Below are 10,023 nucleotides of genomic sequence, written 5' to 3' on the forward strand. Positions count from 1 at the left end.
TGAACAAGTTCCACCAAGCTGAACTTTTTCTCTTTCAGCACATTCAGCTCTCTGAAAGTGAATGGAAATGTGAAGTGTATGTCCTGGTTGGCTTTGTCTTCAGCCCAGTCCAGAGTGAACTTCTGTGTTAAGACTGTTTTCCCAATGCCAGCCACTCCCTTTGTCATCACTGTTCTGATTGGTTCATCTCTTCCAGGTGAGGCTTTAAAGATGTCTTCTTGTCTGATGGTTGTTTCTGGTCTGTCTGGTTTCCTGGATGTTGTTTCCAATCTGTCTGACCTCATGTTCATCATTGACCTCTCCAGTCCATTCCTCTATGATGTAGAGCTCTGTGTAGATCTGATTCAGAAGGTTTGGCTTTCCTGTTTTAGCAAGCCCCTCAAACAAACACTGGAACTTCTTCTTCAGGTTAGATTTAAGTTTACGTCCACAAAATGCAGAATGACATTCTGAATGAACAAACAAATAAGATACATGAATTAAATCATAAATATTTCATTCCCCTAAAGAGTAAGTATATGAACATATGTCCTGTCCTGTTGAGACGTCAGTAAACGTCTCATTTCTCCATCATGTTAAATCTTTAGAGAAATCCTCTTACTGCTCTGCAGACAGTCAGCCAGCTCCTCCTGCTTCATTCTCCTCAGGAAGTTCACCGTGATCTTCAGAAACTCCTCTCTGCTGCTCCTCCTCTGCTCTTCATCCTCACCGTCCAACACCTCCTCATCCTCCCTCTGACTCGCTAAGCATTCTGGGTAACCTGGTCTCAGGACCCTCTGGACTCTCTTCAGCTCCTTCTTCACAAAAGTGATGATGTTCTCCTCCAGCAGCTGGAACAGATGACAAACTGAACATTTAATTTAAACTGGTAGAACAAATAATTTGATTCATGAGTCAGTCTGAAAGCCTGCAGATTGTTAGTAACTGAATGGTAGCTCAGCAGTTAATCTGTAGTTTAACAATAAAAGTGTGACTGTACATGTACAGACCATCAATATGGAGTCCAGGTCTGGTTGATGCTGCTGGTCAGACTGATCACTGTGGACCTCTGAGCTCTGCTGCTGAACTCTGTGGAGAAAACATCAACTTTAACTTTATATCGCCACCTGTTGGTTTGGCGTGCTCCTTCTCATGCTTTCTCCTCACTCCTCTCCAAGGACGTGAACAATGATTGGTTGGGGTCAAACTTGTGTTGCCAGTTTCTCCACCAAGACGCAATGAAAATTTATGGAACTATGATTGCCAGATCTGACATGGTGACTACCGTGTGGTCGTATCACTGATGAGGAAAAAAACTCTAAGATTAATCAGTTACGACACTGACAAGTCAGAAAGGACTCCCAGAATGAAAGAGGACCTGGACCACATGGGGGAAGTCACCCAGCTCATCAGGGAGAAATGTGTGAACAAGGGAAACCTGGTTGTGCTGTGGACCTTACAAATGGGGTGAATAAATGGTGTGTGCCGATGAAGATTGCACTGGACTTCCTGACAGATCAAAGACCTAAGTCTGAATAACTACAGTAACTTCAGCCTCAGAGTCACTTCTGGGACAGTGGCTTTTGCATCACTGTGAGAGGAGAAGAACAATCGGTTCAGATTTAAATTCTTACCTTCCATCCACAGGAAGTCCACCTTTAAAGTCTACGCGTTCATACATAGACCCGTCACTCTTCATGGACACACAGCCGGGTTCAGGAGAGTCTGGACTCTGCTGCTGCATCCTGATACAGACAAGCAAGTGACAAATGAAAAGATGTTTTAACCTGGTACTGCTTAAGGACAGAGATGTGGTTAGTCGTCTTCGCTCTGAGTGGAATGCCAATCCCATTTGTCTTAGAAACCAGTCAGGGGCCTTAGCAAAATCTCTGACTGCAGTCTTTTAGATACAGCTGATGTTTGGTCAAACATTTCAGGAACTCAGGGCCCAGCTCACTGGTGAGGACAAGTCAGGTTTACCTGAGAAGTTCAAAGCCTGAATGTCCTCTGATGTCTCAACTGCAGAGATGGTCGAAAGGAAGACCAGCAGCTATTTAAACAGTTCAGTCCCACAACAGACTATGAAGCTCTGGACCAACACATGATTCCTCTTTTCAGGAGAATCAAAGTTCAATTTTTAATTCTTACCTTCCATCAGCAGGTTGTCCACCTTTAAAGTCTACGCGTTCATACATAGACCCGTCACTCTTCAAGGACACACAGCTGGGTTCAGGAGAGTCTGGACTCTGCTGCTGCATCCTGATACAGACAAGCAAGTGACAAATGAGAAGTAGTGTTAACCTGGTACTGCTTAAGGACAGAGATGTTCTTTCTGTGTGGCATGCCAATCCCATTTGTCTTAGAGAAACTACAGTAACTTCAGCCTCAGAGTCACTTCTGGGACAGTGGCTTTTGCATCACTGTGAGAGGAGAAGAACAACCGGTTCAGATTTAAATTCATACCTTCCATCCACAGGAAGTCCACCTTTAAAGTCTACGCGTTCATACATAGACCCGTCACTCTTCAAGGACACACAGTCCGGGTTCAGGAGAGTCTGGACTCTGCTGCTGCATCCTGCAAGTGACAAATGAAACGTCAGCCAGGTTTATCCAAGCTGTGCGACCAGTTCTGACATTCCATGCATATTTCACTGATCAGTGAACTCAGATGACGGTTAAACTGCCACCAACAGTAATACACACAAACTATTCTCTAACCAATCACCTTTAACTCCGAGAGAAACTCTGGAGAATAAAACTCTTCTATAAACATATGAGGAATTAAACAGATGATCCAGGAACATTTCTACTGTCCAGTCAAACAGCTACACAACACAATCTGATCAAAGTGACCATGTTGATCAGACATTCACAGGTTTCTCTGAGAAGATTCTCACCTGTTGAATGTTCTTCAGGTCGATGTACAGACACTTTCCACCTTCACGTGTTGAGAAACCTCCAGAGAGAAGACGCCACTCGTGCTCCTTCGTCAGTCCCTGTAACTGTTTGCATTTGATCTGAGGACGTGTCACATTCTCGTTCAGACTACAAATCAAAGTAAACATCAGTGTTCCAGGAAAAACTAGTCTAACCTGTATCAGTTTCACAGAAATCACAAATCAGATGATGCAGTTCTGCATCTGTCCACAGACCATATACACTCCAGTGCAAGAACATACTCAGCGATCGAACATCTTCTTAAATCTTCTTATTTATACTTGTATCCGTGGACACATGGACTGTGTAAAAGGGCTTTTGGTCAAACCAGGTCTCAGTGTTGGAAGATGGTTGTGTTTAAATAAAATGCACTTTAGTCGAGTTCATCCAAGCTGTTCAACCAGTTCTGACACTCCCTGATCGGTAAACTGCCCACACTGCTGCCAAAAGTCAAACAGAAACAGAAACAAAATGTACATTATTTCTTCAGTTTGGAAAAACTTTATTCCAATAATAACCAGGCTACATTAACAAACTGAATATTACTGGGATTATTATAGAGGATTACAAAGAAATATGCAGCTACTGTAGTAACGTTTTTCCTAAATTTGTATAGTCCAAAGCAAAAGTCTTTGGGGCAGTGTCCTCTGGAGTCTGGATGCTGTTAAATCTCAGTCAAGAGTTAATGTCCAACAGTTGTCCTTGATGTCTCCAATAACTAGATTTTACATATGTAGTTACACACTGTGACCACAGGAGGGCAGTGTGCAGCATAAAGGCAGACAGGTTTACAGAATATAATTAAAGGTTAAACTGAAGCTGAATCCTCTGAAGCGGTAGAGAGAACTTTACTAACACAGTTTGTAATTCATTCATCCCAAACACCAACTGACCAACTGTACAGTAAACGGCTGCTCAACAATGATGGCGGTTAGTTTTCACTTGAGTGAATTAATGTTCGTTAACCACCAACTAGCTAACATAATAATAATATAATAAAAAATAATAAAATCTATCTGTCTGTCTGTCTGTCTTACACTTACAATCAAACGTTCAATCAAAAACAAAATTCAGAACATTCAACGTTCGTAAATGTTCACCGGAAGTGCGCGATATAAATGTATTTTGAAATCGATCACCGGAAGTACTGATTGTGCTGTTGTTTCTGTCGTTACCTTGTTTACTGCCCTCCTGTGGCCACAGTGTGTAACTACACGTCTATTTTAACACAAACCAGTTACATTAAAAAGTCAAATTATTTCATGTTCTTAATCATTTTAAAAAACGTTTTTCTCTTTTAAACTGTGAAACAGGTTTTAGTCTAATTCTGTGTGACTGAACCAGTTTGATAATAAACTTTTTAATGACGTCATCGACGCGCGACACAGTCCACAGAAGAGCCACGCGTGTTGTCAAGACCAGGACCCGGAGCCGCTGAAGACCAGGTTTAAATCCAGTTTTCGGTCCGTTTAACTTCGCAGTGATGGGGGACCGGAGCCGGCTGTGCTCCGTGTGGCTGGGCTCCGAGACCGGGATCCTGAAGGGGGTCAGCGTGTCCCGGAAACAGGCCTTCAACTTCTGCAACACGAGCCACCTGAGCCGAGACCAGGAGGTCCGCGCGCTGTGCTGGGCGGACCCGGCGGAGAGCGAGCTGCTGGTCGGCTCGGTGGACGGAACCGTGAAGACCTTCAGCACCGAGAAGGGCGCCTTCACCGAGGCCCGGCGCTGCGGAGACCCGGCGGACGGCTGCTTCACCGGGCTGGCGCCGCTCGACGGCTCCGCGCTGATCACCTGCGGGGAGTCCGGGACGGTGCGGGTCTGGAGGGAGGACAGCGGAGAGCCCGTCACCCAGCTGGACGCGGGGAAGAACGTGTGCCGGATGCGGCAGAGTCCGGTTCACCGGCACAAAGTCGCCACCGGTGGGAAAGAGAACGGGCTGAAGATCTGGGACCTGGAGAAACCCGAGAAACCCGTGTTCACCGCGAAGAACCTGCGGGACGACTGGCTGGACCTACGGCGGCCGCACTGGGTCAGAGACATGGCCTTCATCCCGGATTCTGACAAGGTGGTCACCTGCACAGGTTCACCACCAGGTGAGTGCTTCACTGTGCTGTTAAAAGTGGGGAAAAGGAGCTTTAAAACAGAGAGTTCTCTGGGTCTCACAGACCAAACTCCATTCAAAAAATGTCAGTTTTTAAGTTTTCTTCATTAAGAACAAATGTTCACCTGATCAATAAAGTTTTGATCAATTGATTTAGGATCTTTAACATCTTCTGTACAATTCGGCGCATGTCCAACTCACCAATATTAAAGGTACAGTCCGCAAACAACAATAATGTAAATAAGTGTTTTCTGAAGCGTTATGCGTTTGTTTACGTCTGCAGCTCAGGTAAACAAACAAACACTGACTTTGTTTTCTCTCTGTCAGGTCCACGTGTTCGACCCCTCCTCCCCTCAGCGCCGTCCTGTCCTGGAGGTCGAGTACAGCGAGTACCCGCTCACCGCCCTGTCCCTGCCCGCCGCCGGCGACACGGTGGTGGTGGGAAACACCCACGGTCAGATCGCCATGCTGGACCTGAGGAAAGGCCTGGTCCGGGGCTGTCTGAAGGGGCTGGCCGGGGGGGTGAGGTGGCTGCAGTGTCACCCCTCCCGGCCGGTGGTGGCGTCCTGCGGCCTGGACCGTTTCCTCCGCATCCACAGCCTGGAGGACCGCAAACTGCAGCACAAGGTCTATCTCAAGTCCAGACTCAACTGTCTCCTGCTGAGCAGCCGGGACCTGGAGGACGGACGGGAGGGGGGGGAGACCCAGGAGGTGAAGGAGGAGGTGAAGGAGGAAGAGGACGAGGTGTGGGACGCCATGGAGCAGGTGGAGGAGGAGGAGCAGAGGCCGAAGAGGAAAACAACACAGGAAGAACCACAGAAGAAGAGCAAGAAGAAGAGGAAGAAAGGACAGGACTGAGGGGCGTTTGAGGTGTGATCAGAGCGTGGGACATTTGAACACTGATCAGTCACATCATCAGACTTCAGGACAGATTTGTCTTTTATTCTCTCATTGTTTTGTCTGAGCTTTATTAAAACAGAAAAGAGCCTCCAGCTGTTTTCATTTACACAACTAACATGATCCTAAAACCTTTCTCACCTGGTTAATGTAAAAACCAAAGCTCAGGTGAATTTCTTGAAGCAGGACGCGAAAAAAACAAATTTGTGCAGAAACAGAAGCCTCCTCCATGTTTGTCTCCAGGCTGCGTTCAGGTGTTGTGTGTTAATCTCTGAACTGTCTGTAACGTGTGTAAAGTCTATTTTCAGTCTGTTATTAAAGATGAAGCTGTGACGTTCAGTGTCACAGCTACTTGAGTTCAACGACACAGACTCATCAGGACGTGTTAATATGTTTTATTCAGCAGTAGCATCACATCAGTAAAAGCAGAAACTCAGCCTGAAGCAGAAACATGAAGGTGAATGTTCTGCTTCAGGGACTGAGCTCCGTCTGTTGGTCCACTTCAGTCCTGATTCATACAAAGTGGTTTAAAAACAAAACAGCAACACTTCAGTCGGACGTGTAACAGCAGCTACACATGAAATCCCTTTGAACACAGGTTAGAGAACAGAAGGTTAAAGAAACATGGTGGAATGTTAACGCCATCACTTCCTGTTTCCTCTGTAACAGTATTTGGACACAAACCATGAAAAAAAATGGACAAACTCAAACATCTGGTAGATCAGGACTGATCCTAAAACCAGGACGTAAGTTAGCATGTTAGCATGTTAGCTCTTCCTGTTTGTTTCTGGTTAAATGTCTGAAATAAGGTCTGTGGTTTTAACACAAGCTCAAGACATTTTCAGGTTTTGATTCTCCGACATAAAATGGGTCAGTAAATCCCCCACTCCTGATGTTTGAAGCTTTTACGTGTCTTAAAAAAGGCGGTTGCTAACGAGTGTCTAAATGAGACTACAGAGGTTGTCGGGGACGTTAACATGAAAACCCATCTACTCACCAGTCCACCTTTACAGCCTCGTTGTGTTTCTACTCACGCTCTTTCAAACTCTCACTAACTTTCTAAGAAGAAAGGCTTTTGTAGAAGAGCTCAGAGCTAAATGAAATGACCAGTTGGAAGCTTAGTGGTGGAGACGTTGACGTCATGTGACCGTGGTGTAGTTGGTTTATAGCCTAACATTAGCTTCTTACTTCAAACATCAGAACAGTGGTGTTCATCTGTGAAGATGATCTGATCAACTAAACCTGAAGGATCAGAGCTACAGAAACACATCATCACTAACTCGTTAGACCTCAGACCTGGATCAGATTCAGACTTTAACATCCCACTGATATAACTTCATTGCATGGACTTGGTTTAGCAGCACTAAATTACCCATAATGCCACAGCTGCTGTCAGTGATCTGCACTGTAAACATGATACCAGGTGAAGCTGTATTCCTGCGCTGTGAGCAGGCAGTGAACGCCTCACCAGGTACGACTCTGCTCCCTTTGTTTGAACCAAAGAATCTGAGTTTTATTCTCTGAGTTAGATTCAAGAACGACAGATGAATATTTACCACACTGAACGAAACGACTTCAGACCCACAGACAGGTCTCATCTTCAGTCTTAAAGCTGCTGGGCACAAAATAAAATCATGACGATGATACACCTGAACTAACGCTGCGTTCAGGTCACATCGTTTAAACCGTAACTAGTTCTTAACTGCAGCGAAACCACATGAAAACAGTAGATTAACCAGCAGCTGTTTCTCTCTGCAGGTTCATGACAGAAGCAGATGAAACGGACGGATTAAACCATTAAACCATGAACCATATCTACATCTACAGGTCAAAGGTCATTCTCTCACAGCTTTAGACTCTGTAAATGAAATAATGAAATGTCAAACTAAATAAAATTAACTTGATGAAAGGTTTTGAAGGACTTTCCAGGACCTGCAGCTGTGTCAGTGAATATTCAGCTGCTGGTTTCTTTAGTATTTCTAACAGTGAAGATGTTGATCATTAGCTGCAGCTGTAGCTCAGTAACTGTGTGACAGTGTTGTTGAACGTCCTACACTCAGCAGGTGTCAGTGAACTCTACCGTCATCCTGACGTCTTCTCAACACTGTGCTGGCTGTTCACCATCTCTCCTCCTCCTCCTCCTCCTCCTCCTCTCCTCCTCCTCCTCCTCCTCCTCCTCTCCTCCCCGGCTGAACTGCCTCCTGCTCAGTCTCTCCGGCTCGTGCGAGGCCATGTCGCTGAAGTCTCTGAAGATGTCCTGAAACGTCTCGTCGTCTCCTGAGGAGTCAGTTAATGATCAGTGTGTGAGGTCAGAGGTCAGAGGTCAGACAGTGAGTGTGTGTGTGTGTGTGTGTTCACTGACCCACGGCTCCAAAGACTCCCTCTGAGTCTCTCATCTCTTCGTTCATCCTGGCCATCCTCAGTCTGAAACAACAACACTGCTTCATTACTTCACGGTGCCTCGCTAACGTTAGCTTAGCATCAAGAAAACAGACCGTCAGGTTGGCAGTCTGAGTGAGGCGTTCACAGACACCTCAGCTCAAACTGTAAACATGGAGGAGGTAGAGATGGGCATCATTAATCAATAATCAATAACTGATTATTGATCGAGTGGAATTTAATCAATCTGTCCTGACGTGATGATCGTCAGTGTGTGGCAGTGACCAGCAGGAGGCGCTGTGTCGTTAAACTAACACATTTCATTAAAGTTAATAACAAGAATAATGATTGATAACTTTGATGTTTTACTTCCTGTCAGTTCAACTCTAACGAAACACCTGATCCAGGATCTGAAACACCTGATCCAGGATCTGAAACACCTGATCCAGGTTCCTGAGGTGACTCACAGCGTGACGATGTCAGCGTGGGCTGTTTCCACGGCGATGGCCAGCGGGTCCTGTCCTCTCTCGTCCACAGCGTACTGATTGGCTCCTCTCTTCAGCAACAGACACACCTGTCTGCAACAGCCAATGAGAATTATCCAGGTTTATCCAGACAGGTCAGCGTGTGTGTGTGTGTGTGTGTGTGTGTGTGTGTGTGTGTGTGTGTGTGTGTGTGTGTGTGTAGTTACCCGGTGTGTCCAGCGGTGGCAGCAGCGTGCAGCGCTCCCTGTCCCCTCAGGTCTCTGTGGTTGACGTTGGCTCCGTTCAGCAGCAGGAACTCACAGGCCAACAGAGACCCCTGAAGGCAGCACAGACAAACACAGCTGCACTCAGTGTGTGTGTGTGTGTGTGTGTGTGTGTGTGTGTGTGTGTGTGTGTGTGTCTAACGTCTCCTCACCCCGATGGCGGCTCCGATCAGCGCCGTGCGTCCGCCCTCGTCGGCGACGCTGCCGTTCACCTCCGCCCCCTCGGCCAGCGCTGCTGCCATGGCGACCAGGTCTCCCACAGACGCCGCCCGATACAGACGGCGCCCGGCCTCGTCCTTCCCACGCTCTGAAACACAACATCTGATGGTTAAACCTGTCAGGAACATGAGGTGTCACAGGTGAACCTGAGCAGGCGACAGGTGTTTGTCTGACTCACGCTCACAGCTGCTGCTCTGAACAAATCTCCTCTCCACATATTTCTCTTTGATCCACGTCTCCTTCTCTGCTCTGAGGACAAAGAGAAACAGGCTGAAGTCATCGAGTCAAACATCAACCAACATCAACATCAAACAACATCCAACATCCAACATCAACAACATCCAACATCAACATCAACATCCAACATCCAACATCAACATCCAACATCAACATCAACATCCAACATCAACATCAACATCCAACATCCAACATCAACATCCAACATCCAACATCAACATCCAACATCAAACATCAACATCCAACATCAACATCCAACATCCAACATCAACATCCAACATCCAACATCAACATCCAACATCCAACATCAACATCCAACATCAACATCAACATCAACATCAACATCCAACATCAACATCCAACATCAACATCCAACATCAACATCAACATCCAACATCAACATCAACATCCAACATCAAACATCAACATCCAACATCAACATCAACATCAACATCCAACATCCAACATCAACATCAACATCAACATCCAACATCAACATCAACATCCAACATCAACATCAACATCC

General features: G+C 46.0%; 3 protein-coding genes across 9 annotated transcripts; 1 reads left to right on the top strand and 2 right to left on the bottom strand.

Moving 5' to 3' along the window:
* Positions 1 to 193: 193 nt before the first annotated feature.
* Positions 194 to 3,343, bottom strand: LOC127140211 (uncharacterized). Of its 7 annotated transcripts, none has more exons than XM_051068151.1 (7): positions 2,877 to 3,343; positions 2,443 to 2,554; positions 2,150 to 2,238; positions 1,614 to 1,635; positions 990 to 1,068; positions 602 to 830; positions 194 to 449 (listed from the first exon to the last, which is right to left on the bottom strand). In XM_051068151.1, exons 2-7 carry the CDS (start codon positions 2,487 to 2,489, stop codon positions 205 to 207), a joined length of 711 nt encoding a protein of 236 aa, XP_050924108.1. In that variant the 5' UTR covers positions 2,490 to 2,554; positions 2,877 to 3,343; the 3' UTR covers positions 194 to 204. The 7 variants fall into 7 exon arrangements, with proteins under 7 accessions (XP_050924108.1, XP_050924104.1, XP_050924107.1 ...); XM_051068147.1 differs by having other exon boundaries at positions 1,614 to 1,724; positions 2,128 to 2,238; positions 2,877 to 3,332; XM_051068150.1 differs by lacking the exon at positions 1,614 to 1,635 and having other exon boundaries at positions 2,128 to 2,238; positions 2,877 to 3,338.
* Positions 3,344 to 3,935: 592 nt separating this feature from the next.
* wdr74 (WD repeat domain 74) lies at positions 3,936 to 6,279 on the top strand. Its single transcript, XM_051068155.1, has 2 exons — positions 3,936 to 5,000; positions 5,337 to 6,279. Exons 1-2 carry the CDS (start codon positions 4,400 to 4,402, stop codon positions 5,873 to 5,875), a joined length of 1,140 nt encoding a protein of 379 aa, XP_050924112.1. The 5' UTR covers positions 3,936 to 4,399; the 3' UTR covers positions 5,876 to 6,279.
* A 15-nt stretch (positions 6,280 to 6,294) lies between these two features.
* Positions 6,295 to 9,509, bottom strand: LOC108892929 (arf-GAP with coiled-coil, ANK repeat and PH domain-containing protein 3; the record flags this gene model as incomplete). Its single annotated transcript, XM_018690716.2, is given in 6 exon segments — positions 6,295 to 8,191; positions 8,277 to 8,338; positions 8,761 to 8,871; positions 8,985 to 9,094; positions 9,194 to 9,348; positions 9,439 to 9,509. Coding segments are annotated over 6 exon segments (688 nt in total), but the record flags the coding sequence as incomplete, so codon positions are not given.
* Between the last annotated feature and the right edge of the window lie 514 nt (positions 9,510 to 10,023).

The sequence above is a fragment of the Lates calcarifer genome, unplaced genomic scaffold (assembly GCF_001640805.2).
Source record: "Lates calcarifer isolate ASB-BC8 unplaced genomic scaffold, TLL_Latcal_v3 _unitig_2514_quiver_845, whole genome shotgun sequence".
In the NCBI taxonomy this organism is placed as follows: Eukaryota; Metazoa; Chordata; class Actinopteri; family Centropomidae; genus Lates; species Lates calcarifer.

What these genes read in the sequence shown, in the direction of transcription:
- LOC127140211 (XM_051068147.1), bottom strand. Translation starts at nt 2,489, where the DNA reads ATGTATGAACGCGTAGACTTTAAAGGTGGACTTCCTGTGGATGGAAG. An exon ending in GGACTTCCTGTGGATGGAAG is followed by an intron (nt 2,239 to 2,442) that starts GTATGAATTTAA and finishes TGTCTGTATCAG; the next exon opens with GATGCAGCAGCAGAGTCCAG. An exon ending in GGACTTCCTGTGGATGGAAG is followed by an intron (nt 1,069 to 1,613) that starts GTAAGAATTTAA and finishes TTTTCTCCACAG; the next exon opens with AGTTCAGCAGCAGAGCTCAG.
- wdr74 (XM_051068155.1), top strand. Translation starts at nt 4,400, where the DNA reads ATGGGGGACCGGAGCCGGCTGTGCTCCGTGTGGCTGGGCTCCGAGACC. An exon ending in GGTGGTCACCTGCACAGGTT is followed by an intron (nt 5,001 to 5,336) that starts CACCACCAGGTG and finishes CTTTGTTTTCTC; the next exon opens with TCTGTCAGGTCCACGTGTTC.